Raw genomic sequence first — 23865 nt, forward strand, 5'->3', positions numbered from 1 at the left:
CAGCGTTTATCACCTGAAATACTGTAGTGGGAGCTCAGTGGCCAGATTATAAAAAGAACTTGCATTTATATAGTGGCTTTCACTGACCTCCGGACACCCGAAAGCACAAGTGAGTTAAGTACTTTTTTGAAGTGTAGTCATTGTTGTAATGTGGAGAAACATAGCAGCTAATTTGTGCACAGCAATATGATACTTGACCAGATACTGGCCCTGAAATTGCTGTGTATGACTGAGTACGCTGCCGTATTCCCTTTGAAATGCCACGCAAGCTCGGGGTTTCCACATGCGTGAAATCTGGAACTTGCGGCCTGTCAGCGTGCTTGGTCAAAGGTTTTATGGAAGGTGTTAATGGAAAAGAGGGAGGCGGAGTGGTTTAGGGAGGGAATTTCAGAACATGCAGCCTAGATGGCTGAAGGTGTGGCTGCCAATAATGGAGTCGGAGGCATGGTGAATTCTGAAGGGGGAGGTCGTTGTAGGACTGGAGAGGGTGGTCATGAAGAGATTTGAACACTAGGATGACTATTTTAAATTGGAGGTGTTTTTTTTTCGCTGGCCCCGTCACCGGCGAATTATTGGAGGTGTTGGGGATTAGTAGCCAAAGTAGGTCAGTGGGGGTGACTGATGGTGCGCAATAGTAGATGGGGATGAACTGATGTTTACGGAGGATGGGAGCCCAGCCAGGAGAGCATTTCAGTAATCAAATAGTAAAATACTGCGGATGCTGGAAATCCGAAATAACAACAGAAAACGCTGGACAAACTCAGCAGGCCAGGCAGCATCCGTGGAGCGAGAAACAGAGTTAACGTTTCAGGACGCAGACCTTTCGTCAGAGCATTGCAAATGGCTAGTGTAAATGACCTACAATAACTAATTTTAAGACAGTAATTTTTAATTCTTCAAATTACTTCCACTGTTGCATAATATTGTACAATATTTTGACTTCGTTTATAACTGCTGTAAAGCTCAAATGTGATTTCTAAAGCTTTCTGTTGAGATTGAATAGACAACATTGATGCAAGCAAAATATATTTATTGATAGATGCCTCATTTGAAGTGTACACGAAGCTGTGATTGGAGCAGCGGAGAGAGTTGGGATCACAGAGACTATTACAGTAATCACAAACGCAAAAAACGATCCCATAGCAGTGAAAGAGAAAACAAACGGCGCAAGCGCCATCATCCCTCAAAGCCTTCAGATGGGTGAGTAAAGTATATGTATAATGTGTGAAGCCTACACAACAATAGTTAAGATTGGTAATTTAGTAAGTTTTTTTTATAGCCATTACTTGGAAACAAAATCTGTTAATGAGCACATGGATTACCATGACGGAAAGCATGAATACAGAGATGGGTACAAAATGGAATATAGGAATGGCTGTCACAACAGAGAATGTCGACACCAGCGCTGCTACTATAGTCATCAAAATTGCAGCAAGTCAGGCAAACCTGATAGTGGAAGGAGTCAAAAAAGTAGCCGGGAAAGGCATAGGCCTAAAAAACATCACTCTGGTTCAAGTAATCATTTGCACTCGGTAAGAACAAATTTATTTGTAATTGACAGATTTGGGGTATTTAAATACTCTTTTGTATATAAGATTTAGGCATTTTTGGGGCGGGGTAGGGCAGGCATCCCAAACAGTGTTTAAAATCTGGATAGTCAAACTTTAGAAAGATAACAATCTAGGAATTTTCTATTACATTTTGGAAGTGGTGTCTCAATTATTATAATACATGTATTCATGCATACAGTTATCAGTAGCAGTGCCTTGATGAGATTGTGTTTAATGTTAGAAGACTATTGCCAGTTTTACTAATAGGAAGTCCCTTGGAATAAAGTAATCAATTATAAAACTTACCTGGACAGTTAAAATACCACACTTTATTATCTTAATAGTTTTCATGTCCTGCCAATCATTCTGAGATGGGGTTATCTAATAATCACTGGCAAGTCGACCGGTGTTAATGATCCATGCATCATAACTGCTGTGTTGATGTAATCTGGCAGTCTGATGTTGAATATAGTCCGTCATTAAGAATTAAACTTATTCTGCCTCCATGCCACCTAGAACAATGTTATTTTCACACAATTTAATTGCAGTCCCTCTCGCCACCCCTTCAGAATGTTAAAACTGATTTCCGCAATGGCCGTTGACTTCTTGTTCTTGAAAATATAATTATTCATGTTGGCCTTGTTTTCGTTCCCTACCTTTTTAAGCCATTTTAGAGAAAATAATTTGCCCTGCAATTCAAAAATCTTAAATTTTCTATTTCCTCCCCCTCCTCCCCATCATAAAAGCCTAGTTGTAACCATATATTGCATCCAAAGATATGCAATATCTTTGACCCCCTCAGAATGCCCTTTTTTCCCATATTTTATTTGTAATTCCCAACCTGCTTTGAATCTTGATGTCTTTTATTAACTTTGATTTGGTGAATTTTGTATTGATGCATTTGTTGCTTTGAAAATTTCAAGAAGCATCTTATCTTAAAATCTGTTCCTTGCCATGTTTTTCTTCTGTAACATACACTGTGTGCCATGTGAATTTCTGGGGATTGAATTTGAATTTGCACCCGTCAACCTACCGTGGCCTTTCGTGGATTGGCGTGTATATGAATACCTGAATCCTCTCCTGGGGAATGGTGTGTTCTGTTCCGAAATACTATCCTTTTTCAATGGCTGGATGAATTTGCTGACTGCTTATCGTGTACAGAAGAGTCACCGCCAGAGGAGAACCAAGAATGTTGAGGATGATGAGGAGGGTCACCTGGTATATCACACTGGAGACAAACTGAAAGCAAGATGTATAGAATATTTTTGTAACAACTTATTACAGAGCACTTTAAAGACATAGTTTGGGAAAGTATGGGAGGGAGGAGGACATAATGTATAGGGGGGGGGGGTTCCATGAATGTGTATTCTAAAATCTGTTTTTCATATTTGGATCCATACATGTAATTTAAAAAAGTATACCATTCTTAGAACTTTGTTCCTCTGAAGTTAGCCTATTAATCTTGTGCAGATAACGCATAGTTCAGGAAACCTTCAAAATAAGGTTTCTCTAGCTTTTGGTGAATGGTGGGGTGGCATTGTTTTCCACTTAATTGAAGTATGGGTTACTTATTTTGAAAGTTTATTGTATAGGAGGATGTTAGTGTTAGGGATACCCTTACCATAGTAAAAAAAAGAAATTAAACTTGACCATATTTTAGTATAAAACTGCTTAAATTATTTTAATGAACTTCTGCATTGATAAGGAGATTTATATTGTGTTTGTGTGCAAATTCTTAAAGCGTTTTTCTTTCCATTCAGATGAAGTAATTTGTAATCTAGGAGAAGGTGCTTTTGGAAAGGTTGTAGAGTGCTTTGATCTAAAAAAGTAAGTGCTTCCATCAATGTATTCATTTGTTAGTAACTATTAAATGTAAATTGATCTCCTGTGGCATTGCATATGGGAAGTTGAGACTGTACAATGCTGAAAAGTTTAGCCTGTTCCCAGAGTACCCTGAAGCAGTGGACAACAGAAGCTACTGCTGAAATAACATAAGAATATCAGAATATAAGTAGAACAAAAGGTGCCTTTTTGACAACATACAATCGCAATAGGAAAACAACTTGGAAAGCAACACAAACCACTTACAGGAAACTTTGGTTTATCTGGAGGTTAACTGTCCGGAATGCTCGATCCACCGGCAAAATTCAGGAGTCGGTTCAGTAAGTTTTTTGTTCTTTTCGTTGCTTTTTTTTTCACCAGTCAGGCTCTGCAAGGTCTAGCTAAAGCTGTTGCTTAGCTACAGAGACGCTTGCAAGCTACGGCCGACTGTTTAGAAGCTGTTGCTAAGCAACAGGGTTTGTTGCTAGATACGGAGCTCAAAAGCTCCGTATGTTTTAACATTACCGCTGGTTTGTCCGGCAGTTTTGATGGGACAGCAACAGCTCGGTCCCGTCGGTGCCGGATATCACAGTTTCCTGTATATTATGACTTGCATTATGACTCACTTGACAAAGAAAGGACATTGATGTTGTAGCATAGCTAAGAAGGCACTAGTGAATTAATAAATTAATGGATATGGGGAAGCACAATAAATTCAGAGTAGTGGGCAACAGTAGATTAAATGGAAAATGGTGGCAGCAATGAATTAATAAATTCATAGTCCAGCAGGTCCATCAAATCAATAAATTAATGAAGCAGTGGGAATATCTAAATGAACAGTGTAAAAGGAGATTAGAAGGGCTAAAGGGGCACATGAAAAATGACTAGCAGATACTATAGAAGGAAATGGTAAGGGCTTTTCTAAGCAATTAAAATGTAAAAGAATAAAGACGATAGGACCACTCAGTTGAAGGCGGAAGTCTTAATTTTGGGGGATGAAAGGAGGCCAAGACACTCAATATTTTGGGGTAGAGTTTCCACTTTGGGCCCAGTCGGCAATCCAGGTGAAACTTGCGCAAGTTTTCCAAATTGATTTTATGGTTCAAGTTTTTGCTCAATATCATTTGCATAATCACATGTTAAATCGTCCATGAACAAGTGCAATCTGGCAGCGTTTTAGAGCGAAAAAAAATTTTGCAAAATATTCTGTGATCTATTTGAGTGGCAACCTGGTGCCGTTTTATTAATACAGCTGAAAATTGATTTTTTTAATAAGTGTATAATCACCAACTGTGAGTAACCCAATTTTAAATAACTGAAAATGACTTTATAAACCTATACAGAACCACTTACTAGTCTCTCTCTCTCTCCCCCTTCTAGTTTCATTGGTGTGTAGTGATCAGTTTCTTCGTAAACAAATATATATTGATATTTAAAAGGTGCCTATTAGTGCCCATGCGCCTAAACAAAAGCAAATGGGCGCAATTAGCACAAACTTGCCACGGTAGTTAATTAGATATGGGGATGTAGCCAGGTTTGTGATGTTAAATCAGAGGCCCTGTCTAGCCTCTTGGGTGACCTAAAAGATCCCATGGCACTATTCAAAGAAGAGCAGGGGAGTTCTAGTGTTCTGGCCAACATGTTGCCCTCAACCAAGGTTAGCACAAAAAATTATCTGATCATTTATGTCATTGCTCTTTGGGGGGTATTGCTGTGTGCAAATTGACTGCCATGTTTGCCTACATTACAACAGTGACTACACTTCAAAAAGTTAATTCATTAGTTGTGATATTTCTTGGGGCAATCTGAGCATGAAAGACGCTGTATAAATGCAAGTTATTTTCTTTACTCTTTCTTCACTCTTTCTTTATTTCTCTCTCTAGCGGATGGGGGGCAGAGGCTAACAATGTTTTTTTTCTATTGTAATTTTTCTTTTGTCACTTTCTATCAAAATATTTATACTATTTCAAATGAGCGCAACAAATAATCACAATCTTTTCCCTCTGTCCCAACTTAATCCAGAATATCATGTGCAGTAATGTTATAATGGAAGAGATATTTGTGAAAGGGGGAAATAATGGCAGGCTATTTTCAAGAATGTAGCTTCAAGCGATTTAGAAATGGGATCTATTTGGATTGAAAATATCTGGGGGATAAGCTAATGGTTTAATTTACTTTTATAAAGTAATATTGTTGGTAATCTGATTCAGGGAAATGCATGAAAGCATACTTAAGATTTGATCATTATTTATACCACATGTATCCCACGGGTCATTCAAAAGTGATGACACTAATTGATAACACAGATTAGGGAGCAGACTGGTCTGAGACTTTTCAAATGGGATTATGTTAGTGAACGTTATTACAGAGCACATTAACATTTAAGCTACATTACTATTCTTTCAGGGGAGAATATATTGCACTGAAGATTATAAAGAATATTGCTAGGTACCGTGAAGCGGCTCGCTCAGAAGTCCGTGTACTTGAAGAAATAAGTAAGCGGGATGCTAAAGCATAGTAAGTATTTATTTTTTAAAAAAATAATTTTTTTTTTTTAAATGGAGTAAGTGTTGAGATTAACATTTTTCTTTGCTATTGCATTTGCTATTTTTGCACGGATGCTTTGCTTTAATAATGTATTGTGCCAAGGAAGTGTGTGAAGATGGCATATTTTGTTTTCTAGATGGTAAATTCTGATGAGACTATACTGGCTAACAAGGGAAATTAGGGATAGCATAAGATCCGAGGAGAGGACATATAAATTGGCCAGAAAAAGCAATAATCCTGAGGATTGGGAGCAGTTTAGGATTCAACAAAGGAGGACAAAGGGATTAATTAAGAAGGGGAAAATAGAATATGAGAGTAAGCTTTCAGGGAGCATAAAAACTGACTGTAAAAGCTTTTATAGATATGTGAAGAGAAAAAGATTGGCGAAGTCAAGCATAGGTCCCTTGCAGTCAGAATCAGGGGAATTTATAATGGGGAACAAAGAAATGGCAGACCAACTAAATACATATTTTGGTTCTGTCTTCACAAAGGAGGACATAAATAACCTCCCAGAGATGCCGGGGAACATAGGGCCTGATGAAAGGGTGGAACTGAAAGAAATCAGTATTTGTAGGGAAATGGTGTTAGGAAAATTGATGGGACTGAAAGCCGATAAATACCCAGGGCCTGATAATCTCCATCCCAGGGTACTTAAGGAAGTGGCCCTAGAAATAGTAGATGCATTGCTGGTCATCTTCCAGAACTTGATAGACTCTGGAACAGTACCCTTGGATTGGAGGGTAGCGAATGTTACCCCACTATTCAAAAAAGGTAGTAGAGAAAAAGTGGGGAATTATAGACCAGTAAGCCTGACATCGGTAGTGGGGAAAATGCTAGAGTCCATTATAAAAGATTTAATAGCAGAGCACTTGAAAAGCAGTGACTGGATCGGACAAAGTCAACGTGGATTTACAAAAGGTAAATCGTGCTTGACTAACCTACTGGAATTTTTTGAGGATGTAACTGGTAAAATAGATAAGGAAGAACCAGTGCATGTGGTTTATTTGGACTTTCAGAAGGCTTTCGATAAGGTCCCGCATAAGAGATTAGCATGCAAAATTAAGGCACATGGGATTGGGAGCAAGGTATTGACTTGGATAGAAAGCAAAGAGTTGGAATAAACGGGTCGTTTTCCAAGTGGCAGGCAGTGTCTAGTGGGGTACCGCAAGGATCGGTCCTAGGACCCCAGCTGTTCACTATATATTAAAGATCTGGACGAGGGAATTGGATGTACTATCTCCAAGTTTGCAGACGACACAAAGCTGGGTGGGCGGGTATGCTGTGAGGAGGATGTCGTGAAACTCCAGTACGATTTGGACAGGTTGGGTGATTGGGTAGAAACATGGCAAATGCACTACAATGTGGATAAATGTGAGGTTATCCACTTCGGTGGCAAAAACAGGAAGGCAGATTATTATTTGAATGGCAATAGATTGGGAGAAGAGGAAGTGCAAAGAGACCTGGGTGTCCTTGTGCACCAGTCGCTGAAGGTAAGCATGCAGGTGCAGCAGGCGGTTAAGAAGGCAAATGGTATGTTGGCCTTCGTAGCAAGAGGGTTCGAGTACAGGAACAAGGATGTCTTGCTGCAGTTGTACAGGGCCTTGGTGAGACCGCACCTTGAGTATTGTGTGCAGTTTTGGTCGCCTTATCTGAGGAAGGATGTTCTTGCCATGGAGGGAGTGCAGCAAAGATTCACCAGGCTGATACCTGGGATGGAAGGAATGATGTATGAGGAGAGATTGTGTCGATTGGGCTTATACTCACTGGAGTTTAGAAGACTGAGAGGGGATCTCATCGAAACCTATAAAATTCTGTCAGGCCTGGACAGACTAGATGCAGGAAGGATGTTTCCGATGGCCAGGGAGTCCAGAACCAGGGGTCATAGTCTAAGGATAAGGGGTAAGCCATTTAGGACTGAAATGAGGAGGAATTTCTTCACCCAGAGAGTGGTGAACCTATGGAATTCTCTGCATCAGAGGGCGGTGGAGGCCAGTTCATTAAATATATTCAAGAAAGAGTTGGATATATTTCTTGAGGCTAAAGGGATATGGGGAGAAGGCAGGGACAGGGTACTGAATTTGGATGATCAGCCATGATCTCATTGAATGGCGGAGCAGGCTCGAGGGGCCGAATGCCCTACTCCTCCTATCTTCTATGTTTCTGGCACACCCAGAGAGGAAGAAAACGCCATCATAACTTTTCCTCTTTAGCTTCCCTTATCTAGTCTGCTCTTTCAATTTGGAACTTGTGTGTGCAGATTTTTTTCTCTCTGCGTAGAGAAAAGCTGAATTCAGGAAAAGTATGCCTGTTTCTCGCCATAGTAAACAAAATTAATCTAGCCAATTAATAATACAGAACTCTTAGTGTTGGTAGGCTCTCTGCCTCGCTTTATGGTGGTAAACCAACATGACGGGCACCAGACTACCTTTCTCTGTCCCAGCTGCACATGCAAGTGCGCAACTTTCCCGCCACATTTTTGCTGCTTATTTGAACTGCGCCTAAAGGAAGCAAGTGTAAGTTAAATCTAGTTGAAGGAATTGTAGGCATATTCAATAGCATCGTAAGTTGAAGAGCTTGGAATGCGCAGCTGCATTTCACTGCATTGTTGCAACTTAAATGCGACATTGGTGGAAATTTTAACCTAAATATAGGTGGCGTGGGGGTAGTTGAAGTGTTAAATATTGGAATCCTGACCTGAACCTGCCTCCAACCCACCCACTTCCAGTTTTGACCGGGTTGGTGGCAGCCAACCCGCTGCCAGGAGGCGGGCCGTTTAAATATTAGGCGACTGGAAGCCTCTTTTGTTTTTAACTCTATTCCATTTTGTTTTTAACTGTAGCTGTTCGGGTTTTGCACACCTCGTAAAACTCGCCAGCCACAGCAAGGTGAGGACGCTGCATCCAGGAGGTAAGTGCCTTTACACCTACCTCCTGGATCCAGGGTTCCTACCTAATCCACCCCCTGCTATCGGAGAACCCCCACCCCAAAGTAGATTCACTGAGAAATTTTGTAAAATTATCTGTCTTTAGCAAGTATTAAATGGTTTGGATTTGATGAAACACATTATTCTTCTATTTTGACGTGGCCTAACCACATACAGGAAACTTTCGTTTAAATGTCCGGAAAGCTCTATCTACTGGCAAAATTCAGGAGCCGTTTCCTATAAGTTTTTTTTACTCTTCATTGCTTTTTTTTTTCCCCAGTCAGGCTCTGCAAGGTCTAGCTGAAGCTGTTGCTTTGCTACGGAGACGCTTTTAAGCTGCGGCCGACTGTTTTGAAGCTGTTGCTAAGCAACAGGGTTTGTTGATTCACACGGAGCTCAAAAGCTCTATGTTTTAACATTAGCGCTGGTTTCTACGGCAGTTTTGATGGTACAGCACCAGCTCGGTGCCGGATACCAGAAAGTTTCCTGTAATTGATTTGTGTTTTTGGGTTCCTCTACGAATTTTCTCTCCCTCTTTTCATGAAGTTAGTGATTCAAAACAAGGATACTGTTCCATGAATGGAAACAGCTTTCTTTTGCCTTGCTTATGTGGTCATGAGCCTGAAAAATGAGTGATGTGAAATTATGCAGCAATAGTGGCAATGTGAGCCCGAATCTGTCTATGGCCATTCGTGGCTAGTGATTGGGAGCAGCAACCAGCCGTATTCTTCAACCCAAGTTGTGATACTCCCTTGGTTACCCCACCCAAGATTAACTAATTCAGTATAGACGAGGATCTAACATGGAACCTTCCTGGTCTTCGAGGCTAAACAACACACCTAAGTTTTGTGTAAAGATTTAGAATTCCCTGCAATTTTCCTCTTTTATTTGCATTTAGAGGACAGGAGAAAGGACATTTGTTACAGCGTGATTTCCATGCTTTTTACTTGGAGAAAATGTAATTGGATTGTCCTACACTCCAGTATTGATCGTCTGGCCTTGGTGCTAATTGTCCTACACTCCAGTATTGGTCGTCTGGCCTTGGTGCTTTTATCTTCTAAGTGTTTTACCAAGTGAATCTGTAATTCATACCAAGTTTAATTTGTAGGATTGTACTTCTTTAGATGGGCTAACATGAGTGCCACTTGAAATTGAAGTAGTTTTGTTAGAACATTGTTCTGTGATTCATATCCCAAGTTGCTATTGCTGTATAAAAATGTAGCTGATTTACTAACACTGGTAATACGGGTTACTCTAATTTGCAGTGGATGTGTACAAATACTGGATTGGTTTGATCATCATGGACATATTTGTATTGGATTTGAGCTACTTGGACTCAGCACCTACGATTTCTTAAAGGAAAACAATTTTATGCCATTTCCAATGCATCATATCCGACACATGGCTTTTCAGATTTGTCATGCCCTGAACTGTGAGTAAAACTTATACTAAATGCAAAAAAAATTGATGATGGTATAAAGTTTTCTGTTTCTCTTGATGTCAAATGTTTGATTCGAAGATTTGAATTGGTGCATATATATTTGTCTATATCCTATGTATGTAACAACTTTTCACTGAAAAATAGTTTATACTGTAGTACTTGTCCATGTGATGCAGTTTAGAATGTCTTGAACTGGATGCCGGTTTTTGCTGTTGGCAAACTTATTACACCAAATTGATGTATAGATACCAAATATAATTAGGATGGTCAGATATCTGCTCTCCAACTTCCCAAAGCAGGTATCTTCAATTTTATTAGTGGATGTCTCATGCTTGCTGCCAACAACAGCACCTACACTGCCTAGAATGAAATTTACTATATGATAATACAGCTGTGTTTTTTGTACTGAAAAAGTGAATTATCCATTCATTATAATTAAGCCAATACAGTGGGAATTTAGTGCTTAAAATTAATTATTTTATTAATTCTTGGGATGCAGGCATTGCAAGTAAGGCCTAGTTGCCCTGAGAAGCTGGTGGTGAGCCACCTTTAACCACTGCCATCCATGGTTGTTGCAGCTTGGTGCAGCTGAGTGGCAAGGCCACTTAGAGGGCAATTGGGGCTGGAATCACAGGCCAGACCCCATAAGGACGGCGGGATTCCTCCCCCAAAATACACGAGTGAACTGGTTGGGTTTTTATGACAATCTAACCCACTGTCTCCATGGTCACTTACTGGTACCAGCTTTTTTTTTTATTTCCATGTTTTTTTAAACCAGAACTCAAATTCTCAAACAGCCATGGTAAGATTTGAACTTGCGTTCTCTGGATTATTAGTCCAAGCCTCTAGATTACTAGTCCAGTAACAACCGCCACACAACCATACCCCATTTATATTATCAGATCAGTTGAATTAAGAGTAGCTAGTTTATGCTCAGAATAAATATAGTGAGCTAAAAAGCAGTACTTTCTTGGAAAATTTTCAGATTACGGACTGCGTGATAGGGTTTCTGCTTTGGGCACAATCGGTAATCCGGACGCAAGTTTTCCGAAATGAAGTTATGGTTGAAGTTTCCGCTCAAACTCATTTGCATAATTACAAACACAATCTTCCATGCCCCATAGAATCATAGAAAGCTACAGCACGGAAGGAGGCCATTTCGGCCCATGTCCGCGCCAGCCAACAAAGAGCTATCCAGCCTAATCCCACTTCCCAGCTCTTGGTCCGTAGCCCTGCAGGTTAGAGCATCCCAAGTGGACATCCAAGTACTTTTATAATGTGGTTAGGGTTCCTGCCTCTACCACCCTTTCAGGCAGTGAGTTCCAGACCCCCACAACCCTCTGGGTGAAGAAATTTTTCCTCTAAACCTTCCCCCAATTACTTTAAATCTGTGCCCCCTGGTTTTTGACCCTTCTGCTAAGGGAGATAGGTCCTTTCTATCCACTTTATCTATGCCCCTCATAATTTTATACACCTCAATAAGGTCTCCCCTCAGCCTCCCCTGTTCCAAGGAAAACAGACCCAGCCTATCCAGTCTTTCCTCATAGCTAAGATTCTCTACTCCCGGCAACATCCTTGTAACCAGTCTGCCATGTGGAACCTTAGCAAAAAGCCTTGCTAAAGTCCATATACATTACATCAAACGCACTACCCTCATCTACCTTCCTTGTTACCACCTCTAAAAATTCAATCAAGTTTGTCAGACACGACCTTCCCTTAACAAATCCGTGCTGACTATCCTTGATTAATCCGTGTCTTTCTAAATGAAGATTTATCCTGTCCTTCAGAATTCGTTCCAATAATTTTCCCACCACTGAGGTTAGGCTGACTGGCCTGTAATTACTCAGTCTATCCTTTTCACCCTTTTTAAACAAGGGTGCGACATTAGCAGTCCTCCGGCACCACACCTGAAACCAGGGAGGTTTGAAAAATGGTCAGGGCCTCTTATGTCTCTTGCTTTGCTTAACAGCCTGGGATACATTTCATCCGGGCCTGGGGATTTATCCACTTTTAAAGGCATAGTGGTTAGCACTGTTGCCTCACAGCGCCAGGGACCCGGGTTCAAATCCGGCCTCGGGCGACTGTCTGTGTGGAGTTTGCACATTCTCCCCGTGTTTGCGTGGGTTTCCTCCGGGTGCTCCGGTTTCCTCCCACAGTCCAAAGATGTGCGGGTTAGGTTGATTGGCTATGATAAATTGACCCTTAGTGTTAGGGGGATTAAATACGTGGGGTTACGGGGATTGGGTGGGATATGTGTCGGTGCAGGCTCGATGGGCCGAAATGGCCTCTATCTGCACTGTGGGGTTTCTGTGATTCTGTGAAAGCTGCTAAACCCCTTAATACTTCCTCTCTCACTGTTTATTTCATCTAATATTTCACACTCCTTCCCCCCACCCCCGATATCGGTGTCTGCTTTGCCCCTCTCCTTTGTGAAAACAGACACAAAGTATTCATTAAGAACCCTACTGACGTCTCCCACCTCTGCACACCGATTACCCTCATGATCTCTAATAGATCCTACCCTTTCTTTAGTTATACTCTTAATAATATTTATAAAACATCTTTGGGTTTTCCTTGATTTTACTTGCCAAGAATTTTTCATGCTCTCTTTGCTTTCCTAATAGCATTTTTAATTGCACCCCTGCACTTTCTGTACTCCTCTAAAGATTCTGGTGTATTTAGCCCTCGGTATCTGTCATGCACCTCCCTTTTTTTCCTTTATCCTACCCTGTGTGTCCTTAGACATCCAGGGGGCTCTAGATTTGTTAGTCCCACCATTTTTCTTTAAGGGCACATATTTGGTCTGAACCCTCCGGATCTCCTTGAATGCCTCTCACTGCTCTGACACTGATTTACCTTCAAGTAGCTGTTTCCAGTTCACTATGGCTAAATCCCCTCTGAGCTTAGCAAAATTTGCTTTTCCCCAATTTAGAATTTTTATTCCTGGTCCATCCTTGCCCTTGTCCATAACTACCTTAAATCTAACAGAATTATGGTCACTAGCACCAAAATGCTCCCCCCACTGGTGCGCCTTCTACCTGCCCAACTTCATTCCCTAAAACTAAGTCCAGAACCGCCCCCTCCCTTGTTGGGCTTGCTACATACTGGCTAAAAAAAGTTCTCCTGGGTGCATTTTAGGAATTCCGCTCCTTCTATACCCTTCACACTAATTTTATCCCAGTTAATATTGGGGTAGTTGAAATCCCCTACTATTACTGCCCTATAGTTTTTGCACTTCTCAGAAATTTGTCTACATATTTGTTCTTCTATCTCCCTCTCACTGCAACATTTTAGAACGTAATTTTTCCCCTTGCATTAAAAAAAATTCCTTGATAGTGGTAACCTGGTGCAGTTTAATACAGCTGAAAATGGGTTTATAACAAAAATAAACATTTTTAATAAGAATGCCTAGTCCTAATCCTAGATAGTTGGATAGGAAGGACCTACAGGAAACTTTCTGATATCTGGCACTGACTGTACGGCACCAGCTCGGTCCAATCAAAAGTGCCGGACATACCAGCGTTAATGTTGAAACATACGGAACTGAAAAGCTCCGTGTGAATCAACAAACCCTGTTGCTTAGCAACAGCTTCAAAACAGGCAGCTGCAAGCGTCTCGCAGCTGCAAGCGTCTCTAGCTGAAGCTGTTGCTATAGCTACAGACCTTGCAGTGCCTGACTGGGGGGCAACGAGAACTAAAAAAAACTTATAGAAAACGGCTCCTGATTTTTGCTGTTAGATCGAGTATTCCGGACATATAACCTCCGGATAAACCAAAGTTTCCTGTATTTACCTCGGAGGCCAATAGTTAGGGGGTAGAGATTTAAAGTAATTGGTATTAGGAATAGAGGGGAGTTGAGAAACTTTTTAACCCAGAGGGTGGTGGGGCGTCTGGAACTCACTGCCTGAAAGGGTGGTAGAGGCAAAAACCCTTCTCACATTTAAAAAGTACTTGGATATGCACTTGAAGTGCTGTGACCTACAAGGCTATGGACGAAGAGCTGGAAAGTGGGATTAGGCTGGATAGCTCTTCTGTGGCCAGCGCAGACGCAATGGGCTGAATGGCCCCCTTCTGTGCCATACACTTCTGTGAGTAACCCAATTTTTAAATAACTGACTTTAAAATCACTATGCAGAATCATTTGCTTATTTCATTGATGTACACTAGTCAGTTTTTAGTTTATTAAAAAATATTTAATTTACTTTCAGAAGGTGCCCTTGCGGCAAAACATTTTTAATTTTAAGAGCCTCCTTGAAGGTCTGCAAACGGGTGCAATTAGTGGAAACGTGCCATGCTGGAGGTGTGGGCAGTTTTGTGGGCGGGGCTGACTTCCAGCACAATTACTTTTAAACCAAGTGCAAAAGATTGTGGAAACTGGACATAATTTACGCTTGAAATTCCTTAATGTTTTGCGCTAGTTGGGCCGATTTTGTGCAAAAAACTAGCGCAAACTCTACCCCTGCTTGTTTAGTTTTCAGGGGTTATCCAAGATCTGAATTCAATGAAATAATTCCCATGTAATTCACTGCTTCATCCTCGAGAGGTGAAAGCTGTATGACTCCGGAAATAACTTTGTAATGTAACAAGTGATCTATTTACCTTTTTAAACTGGCGTCCATCCACCTCAGTTGCTAGTACTTTAGTCTTGAGTCAAAGTCAGGTTCAAACTCCACTCCAGGACTTGAAAACAAGCTTTAGGCTGACACTTCGGTGCAGTACTGCAGGACTGCTGCATTGTCAGATGCTGTCTTTCAGATGAGATATTGGCCCAGATATTCCGACCGCAGACCTCCCACGGACGGAGGCCTGCGATCTGGAAAAATCTGCGCCCTTACCTGAGGGCTCCCAGGAGGCGCATAATTCCGATGCTGGGTCTCTCCAAACTGCAGGTGCGCAGGGCCCACGTATCCCAGATGCGCAGGTAGTTCGCAGTTTCCCTGGGATCACGTGGGCCATGGGGAGCCAATCACAAGGGAATCTCCCTTCATACACTTGACAGGAAGCCCTATCAAATATATGAATGGAGATCACCCCCAAAACATAGTAAAACTTTGAATACATTCTTTTTTTAAATCACATTTTTAAAATGACTTGAAATTACAATAAATTAACTATTTTAAACAAATTTAAATTTATGAAAAAAATAATGTTTTTTACAGGGCTAAAAATAAACTTTTAAAAAAGTTTTTAATGATAAATCAGTGAAAACATTTTTTTTACTTCAACTCTTATCCTGGTCAAAGGCAGGCCTTACACCTGGTTTTACCAGGCGCAATAATTGTAAGGGTTTTCTGCGGGCAGAGGGTCTCCAAAAAGCTGAACTATCCGCCCGCAGAGGCCCTTCTCCAGGGCAGGCGGAGGATCTGTCGAGCTTTCATGCATACCTGAAACTGGCATTTCCGATGTCCCTGTGGGTGAGTACACAGCGTGTACACACCCGCAGGGATCGGAACATCGGGCCCAATAAGTCGAGATGCTATAGGTGTAAAATATCCCATGTCATTATTTGAAGAGGAGTTCGCCTGGTGTTTTGGCCAACCTTACACGGTTAACACGTTATTCATCTCACTCGCTGTTTGTGAGATCCTACTGTGCAATTGGTTGTTCCATTTGCATTCATGATGACAGCAACCCAAAAGTAATGTATTGTCAAGGAAGTGCTGCGATCTTGCTTCTCGTGTTTGTTCGTTCTCTCTCCCTCATGTTTGCTTACACTCTTGTCTTTGTTCTCTTTCGTGTTCACATGTGAGCTCTCTTATGTTTGTGCCCTTTGTTCAGTATGCTCCCTCTTGCATTTGCAATCTCTCATGTTTGTGTTCTCTCACTCTTATATTTTGCCGGAGCTACTGATCAGTATTCAGCTGCTCTGTTGAGTTCTTCGTCTCCCCTCTAATATTTACTTGTAAAGCCAATAGCTGAATGTAAACATTGAAGTACTTCAGTGGCCAGGTCTTTTTACAAGCAGCTGAACTGTAGAGGTAAAAATTAGATTTATGTAAAGTTGTGTAAATTTTAATGCTGTCCCTATACTTTTTAAAGTATGGATCGATCAAGCTCCCACTTGGTTTTTTTTTTCAGTTAATCAACTTGTGCAGGAGCTAATGCAATTATCCTACTCATGGCCAAAAAAATGTGCTGAAGTGTTGAGAGCTAACAATCCTCTGGCAATCCTATTGATGGAGGAGAAAATTATGTATTGTGCATTTTTTATTGTTTTTATTGCATTTTCATTGCACAATGTTTTCCCACCAGCTTTGTATCATGCCATACACTGACAAATTAAAGGAAAGGCTTTGTAAACAGTGATTTATGGTTTCTATTAAGGCTGTTGTTTTTGTTGCATGTGGTAGCTCTCAAATTAAACTGCAGTGATTGTTAACCCGTTCATATAATGGTTTATAATTTTTTTCTCGTTTAGTTTTGCATCAGAACAAGCTTACTCATACAGACCTCAAACCTGAAAATATTCTGTTTGTGAATTCTGACTACAGCATAGAGTATAACATTAAAACGGTAAGGTGGCTCCTCTCTAGCCGAGCCCATCTGGTTTATTTTTTTTTTAAGTCTCTTTCACAACTGCATAAGCTGTTTTTATTGTGCAAAATAATTTCTGTTTCATAGAAACATGATGATAGAACAGTGATAAATGCAGACATCAAAGTTGTGGATCTTGGCAGTGCAACATTTGATGAAGAGCACCACAGTACTGTAGTATCTACCAGACATTACAGAGCTCCTGAAGTCATATTAGGTTAGTACAGTGGAAAATGATTTTTTTTTTGCTAAATATACTATGAACAATATGAACAATGGAGTACTTTTTAATTTTTCAGAATTGGGATGGTCACATCCATGTGATGTATGGAGTATAGGATGTATACTAATTGAATATTACCTTGGTTTGACACTCTTTCAGGTAAGAACTAATATTTTTCTACATGTCTTTCTGGGGCTGTATGGATTTAATGTGACTAGTTATCCAGTATTTTGATCTGCCTCTTTAAAAATGTTTTGCTGTGTAGGTAAAGTTTTATGTCTTGTAGTAATTTCAGAACACGAAGCTAAGTTTATTTCATAGTGTCTGCAAGAAAGTATAACGATATTTAATCTGAGCTCCACTGGGCAAGATCATGTTTTGGACAATATCGGCCCATTTCAAGCAAATTTGTATCTACGACTCAATTTCTCAACTGGTCCATTTCCAATTTAGTTGCCATGAAATGAAATATCACCCTGTCCAGTAGGGAACACTGTCCTGGGTTTGTGCTTTTAAGTACGTTTGACTCTAAATTGCACCTGGCCTGTGTTGTGCCTTGTAGTGTGCATTACACTAGATTCAGAGAAATGTAATTACATAGGATATACGGCACAGAAACCGGCCATTCGGCCTGACCAGGCCAGGCCAGTGTTTATGCTCCACTCGAGCCTCCTCCCGTCTTTCCTCATCTAAATCTATCAGCATAATCCTCTATTCCCTGTTGGTTCAGCCTCTCCTTAAATGCATCTATACTATTTGCTTCAACCACTCCCTGTGGTAGCGAGTTCCACATTCTCACCACTCTTTGGGTGAAGAAGTTTCTTCTGAATTCCCTATTGGCTTTCTTGGTGATGATCGTATATTGATGGCCTCTAGTTATGCTCTTCCCCACAAGTGGAAACATTATCCACTCTATCAAAACCTTTCATAATTTTATACACCTCTATTAGGACAACTCTCGGCCTTTTTTCAAGAGAAAAGAGACCCAGCCTGTTCATCCTTTCCTGATATGTATACCCTCACATTTCTGGTATCATCCTTGTAAATCTTCTCTGCACCCTCTCCAGTGCCTCTATATCCTTTTTTATAATATGGCAACCAGGACTGTACGCAGTACTCCCAAGTGTGGTCTAACCAAGGTTCGATACAGGTTTAGCATAACTTCCCTACTTTTCAATTCTATCCCTCTAGAAATAAACCCTAGTGCTTGGTTTGCTTTTTTAATGGCCTTGCTAACCTGTGGTGCAACTTTGTGATTTGTGTATTTGTACTCCTGATCCCTTTGTTCCTCTACCCCACTGAGACTCCCAAGTGATGTGACGTCCCTATTCTTCCTACCAAAATGTAATACCTCACATTTATCTGTGTTGAACTTTATTTGCCTATTCTGCAAGTTTATTAATGTCCTCCTGTAATGTGTTGCAGTCCTCCTCAGTATTGACTATTCTCTTCCCCCCCCCCCCAAAAAAATTTGGTATCATCTGCAAATTTAGAAATTGTTTTTGATTCCAAAGTCTAAATCGTTGATGGAATTTTTGAACAGCAGTGGTCCCAGCGCTGATGCGTGTGGAACACCGCTACCCACCTTCTGCCACTGTGAATAGCTACCCTTTACTCCCACTCTCTGCGTTCTGTCTTGAAGCCAGCTAGCAATCTATTCTGCTACTTGTCCCCTGACTCCGCATTCTCTGACCTTATTCATCAATCTATTATGGGGTACCTTATCGAAGGCCTTTTGAAAATCTAGATAAATTACATCTACTGCATTACCATTGTCTACTCTCTTTGTTACCTCTTCAAAAAATTCAATGCGGTTGGTCAAGCAAGATTTTCCCTTTTGAAATCCATGCTAACTATTCATTATTATACTTTGTTTCTAGATACTTTTTTTAGTAGGGATTCCATAATTTTTTCCTACCACTGATGTTAAGCTGACTGGTTTATAATTCCCTGGACATGTTCTATCCCCCTTCCTAAATATAGGTACAGGTAGACTACCCTTTATCCGAACTTCCGAAAAACGAAACCCTCTAAAAACCGAAGGTTTTTTCGTTCAGCGTAAGTCGTGCGCACGACCCCCCGCGGACCCCCGCCGGCCCCGACCCCCGCCGACTTACGCTGAGCGTCAGCGTAAGTCGTGCGCACGACCGGCCCCGACCCCCGCCGACTTATGCTGAGCGTCAGCGTAAGTCGTGCGCACGACCCCGCGCCGACCCGGCCGTAAGTCGGCGGGGGGGTCGGCGCCGGCGGGGTGTCGTGCGCACGACCCCCCGCGGACCCCCCCCTTCCGAAAACCGAAACACGGCTGGTCCCGAGGTTTTCGGATAAAGGATAGTCTACCTGTATAACATTAGCTGTCCACCATTCCTCTGGCACTACACCTTTTTCTAACTAATTACTAAATGTGTAGTAATGCCTCTGCTATCTCTCCCCTAGATTATTTTAAAATGTGTGGATACAATCAGGGGTTTTATCCTGAGTTTGATTAGTTTATTTAATAGATCCCCTTTTTTTATTTTAAATGCACTTAATCTCATTACTCATCTCATCATCCAATATCATGTCCACCTATTCTATCTCCCTGGTAAATACCGAAGCAAAATAATTATTTAATATTTCTGCCATCTCCCTATTGTTACCGGTGGTATTGTCCTGCCCATCCCTTAATGGTCCTATTCCCATCCCAACCTTCCTTTTCTAAATGATGTGCCTGTAAATATTTTACTATTCATGTTCCTTGATAATTAAATTTCATAGTTCCTCTTTGCCTTCCTAATTTTTTTAACTTCTCTCCCTTTGTGTTCTCTTATCATGCACTCCTCTGCTGTCTATGTACTTAATGTATTTCTCTCTCCTTACCCGCATTTGTTTCCTTGCATCTTTATTCATCCATGGAGTCTCATTAGTGTTTAGCAGAATATATTTATTTCATCCCTCCTTAATGGTGTGAAGAAGTACAACTTCATATCTAACTTCAAAGTGTTTGGCTTTTGTTTCAACGGCCTACTTGTAATGACTGTAGATGACATGCCATCTCATTTTTCTTGTTCAGACACATGACAGCCGGGAGCATCTTGCTATGATGGAGAGAGTACTTGGACCCATTCCAGCCAGTATGATTAATAGAACACGGTAAGTACGTTTAGCCATGTTAAAACAAACTTTTGGTCTGAAGTAAATGCATATTTGTCTTTTGTTGTCCCTTCTACTCACTTGTACCAAATCTGATTTTTGTTTGTTCCTTGATTAAAGTTTTTGGCTTTGCACGATGACACAGTCAATTTACTAAAACTATGAATATCCTTTTAATCTAATTTCTCTATGGATGCTATGTTTCTATGCTGCTTAAGCTTGCAGAGTAATTTGCTAATTAGGTTTGCAAAGTTGAAAATAACTAATTATGTCTGACTAAAGGTATGACCTAAATCTTGATTATTAGGGCTGGTGGAGTGGCGTGATTGATTGTAATGTTAATTTAAAATAATTTGATTTTCTTTATGATCTTGGGCTTCTTTCTAAAAGTTGAATACTTGGAACCAATATCTCCTTTCCCCCCCCCCCCCCCCCCCTATTTTTTTGGGGGTGTGCAACCTGGTCAAAATTTTGCAGATGCATGAAATGTCCCATTGAAAAGCCGGTGATCGGCCTGCGCGAAACCTCCAGACAGCTGCGCAGCTTAATGGGAACCTTGCTTTGAACATTCCTTTGTTTGTCCTCATTGTTAATGTAAAGATGATCTCTTTCTTCCCCTAGTTTTCTGTTTAATACCCACACATGTTTTACAGTTTTTCATGCAGAAGTTCAGACTTGTCACCTGGACGTCATGATTTTGTTCAAGGAGCATCTGTTTCAATTGTTGATTCACATCAGTACTGGGGGTCCTGATAAATGCAGCTTCATCCTGGACAGTGCTTTGAGACTGCATTTAGTCTTGACTTGAGTGACTGCTTATGGTGTATAAGATGTGGCCAAACGCCGCTACTTGCTGGTTCACAATTCTGGACATGCACTGGGAAGGGCTTCTTCTAGATCGAAGACTAAGTTCAGAGTTCATATTGTAGTAAAATAGGGAACTGGCTGCAGCCTACACTGACCTATCACTCTGTACCCTGGAAGGGGTCATCCTCATGGTAAGCACGCCAGTTTGCTTAACGTGAGGATTCAGATTAAGAAGTTGATGAGTAAACCTGATGTACAAACAGCACTGAAGTTGAGCTTCGGGAATTGATTGTGATGACTTATGCTCTCGTGTAGATCCATCCACTGTGTTGAAAACAAATGTCATAATACCCTACTCCCACAACAAGGTGGTTTACTGTCGGCAGTCCTGTGAAGTGGCCTAGCAAGCTACTCCATTGCATCAAGCCGCTATCGGCAATTCAAGAAGGCGGCCCACCACCATTTTCTCACAGCAACTAAGGATGGGCAATAATGCCAGCCTTTGCTAGTGACGCCCACATCCCAAGAATGAATACAGGAAACTTTGTGTTATCCGGAGGCTACGTGTCCAGCAAGCTCGAGCCACCGGCAAAAATCAGGAGCCGTTTTGTTAGGTTTTTTTTCTTCTCGTGGCTTTTTTTTCCAACAGTCAGGCTCTGGAAAGTCTGAAGCTGTTGCTAAGCTACAGAGAAGCTTCCAAGGTACGGGCCGACTGTTTAGAAGCTGTTGCTAAGCAACAGTGTTTGTTGTCAGATACGGAGATGAAAAGCTCCGTATGCTTCAACATTAACGCTGGTGTGTCCGGCAGTTTTGAGGGAACGGCAACAGCTCGGTCCCGTCGGTGCCGGATAGCGCAAAGTTTCCTGTAGATAGAAGAAGAAAAATTACATTTTTAAAGTATTTTATTGGCTGTGAATTGCTTTAGGACGTTCTCAGGTTATGAAAGTTGATACATAGATTTCAAATTATTTTCTTGGAGAGTTACAGTAATTCCAAGATGGCACACATTTCCTGAAGCTTGGCACCAAGTTGACTCTGGCAGACCTGGTAATCTTATACTTGAACCAGACAGGTCCACATTAATCCAAGGCACTGTTGATAATTAACTAATTAGCTTAGCTCATTAAAGGAACCTCTTAAGGGTTGATCCTGTTGCTGTCAGCTTGGAGTTTTCTTGCTCTGCTCCAGATAGTGCTGCAAGCCAATGCTTTATGATTGGGTGGTCCCAGCTGGACATGTAGCAGAAAGCTTACCAATGCTCTATTAGTAAGCTACTAGGCATCCTTAAGCTTTGGCTCTGCCAACCTGCACCTAAGCTGTTTGGACTTGGGTAGATGGGTAGAGTGTGTGCAAGAAGAAACTACAGGTGCAGATTGTAGATTTCTCAGTAGTTTATCTTGGAAACTTTAAAACATGATGAATATCCAGGTGTGTCAGACGTCCAACTTGCCAAAAATCAAAATCTCTGCATAATTACTGTTGACTAAATGTACTCAAACTCCTTTCTGTGCAAATGTAGATACTGCAGGTTTATTTCATAAGAGTAAATTGTTTCTAGTCGTCTGTGATAACCCAGTTCACATTTGGACTAATTTGAAGTCTTAAAACACCTTTGTGCCATTGATTTCACCTTTTTACTAATTTGCAGTGTTCTATTCCCTTGCATGCTTTAGCTTTGTTTTAATGTTCAATTTCATGGGTGACTTAATGATGGCAGTTTTTTTCTCTCCAGGAAATGCAAATATTTTCACCATGAGCAGTTAGATTGGGATGAAAACAGTTCTGCTGGCAGATATGTTAGGAAACGCTGCAAACCTTTGAAGGTAGGAATTTTAAGGATATTTTGTGCTTTTTAAAAAGTGTATATATTGAAAATCTACTTTACTGTAATTTAAATGTGTTGTTTTCAGGAATATATGACTTGTCAGATCTCTGAACATCAGGAACTCTTTGGCCTAATTGAAAAGATGATGCAGTATGAACCTTCAAAAAGAATACGGCTAGATCAAGCATTGCAACATCCATTTTTTTCACATTGAGAAGAGACCATGGCTTACAAAATGAACTGTTTTGTACAACTTGTAAATTAATTCCAAGTTCTCCACAGGAGGATGACTAGACTGTGTCAGTCTGTATTCAAATCATACATTTTGAAATGGAAGTGTATGTAAAATTATGTCCATATTGTGTGGTACAAATTTATTAAGATGCCATTTTTTTGGTGTTGTCATGTGGGCATGTGCTAATTTTTTGAACCACTATTGCTTTACAATACTGCAATTCTTGGAAAGTTTGGAAAACATTTTCTAAAACTGAAGATTTTTGTATTACACTACCTCATAACTCGTAATGTAAACATTGACATTGTGCAATAAAGTTGTGATTTTATTGTATTCAGATTTGTTTTCAAGTATATTGTATGAAGTGAGAGCTAGTTTATGTAAAGTAAGCAGGGTATGAATGAGGCTGTAACGGTTCTAATGATCAAGCTCAGACTGTGTTCCAGTAATGAACTAGATAATCCTCCTAAGATGGGTTTATTTAAAATTTCAATAGCTCTAAGTTCTCGACCTTACACTCCACTGCTGCATTGTCCTGCTCAGTCCAAAGCTTTGTGTGTGTGTGATCCTTTATTTGGAAAATAGAGCTTCATTCCATTCCACCACCTGAAGGAATGTTGAAGACTTCAGATTGATTTTTTTATGTAATTGCAAACTGAAAACTTCTGAACATTCCAACAAGTTTTTTGTAAGCGAATGATAACCATGCAAATATTTATATTGCACTCTACTGGTAACTGAATTTTCACACCTGACCTATTGCACTGTAAGTTGGTGGTCCTGATAATACATTGTGCATTACATCGCAAAACACTTTGAGCTTGGCT

The 23865-nt window shown here is 40.7% G+C and overlaps 1 protein-coding gene across 1 annotated transcript; it reads left to right on the top strand.

The window, feature by feature from the left end:
• Positions 1–830: 830 nt before the first annotated feature.
• On the top strand, positions 831–23371 carry LOC147114024 (dual specificity protein kinase CLK4-like). The gene is made up of 13 exons (XM_085995543.1): positions 831–849; positions 1040–1200; positions 1280–1532; positions 2712–2802; positions 3311–3377; positions 5778–5888; positions 10107–10273; positions 16701–16795; positions 16904–17033; positions 17116–17198; positions 20092–20171; positions 22711–22801; positions 22889–23371. Exons 1-13 carry the CDS (start codon positions 841–843, stop codon positions 23015–23017), a joined length of 1467 nt encoding a protein of 488 aa, XP_085851669.1. The 5' UTR covers positions 831–840; the 3' UTR covers positions 23018–23371.
• Positions 23372–23865: the final 494 nt, after the last annotated feature.

The sequence above is a fragment of the Somniosus microcephalus genome, chromosome 8 (genome assembly GCF_052327205.1).
Source record: "Somniosus microcephalus isolate GS21.2 chromosome 8, FLI_Smic_1.0, whole genome shotgun sequence".
NCBI lineage: Eukaryota > Metazoa > Chordata > Chondrichthyes > Squaliformes > Somniosidae > Somniosus > Somniosus microcephalus.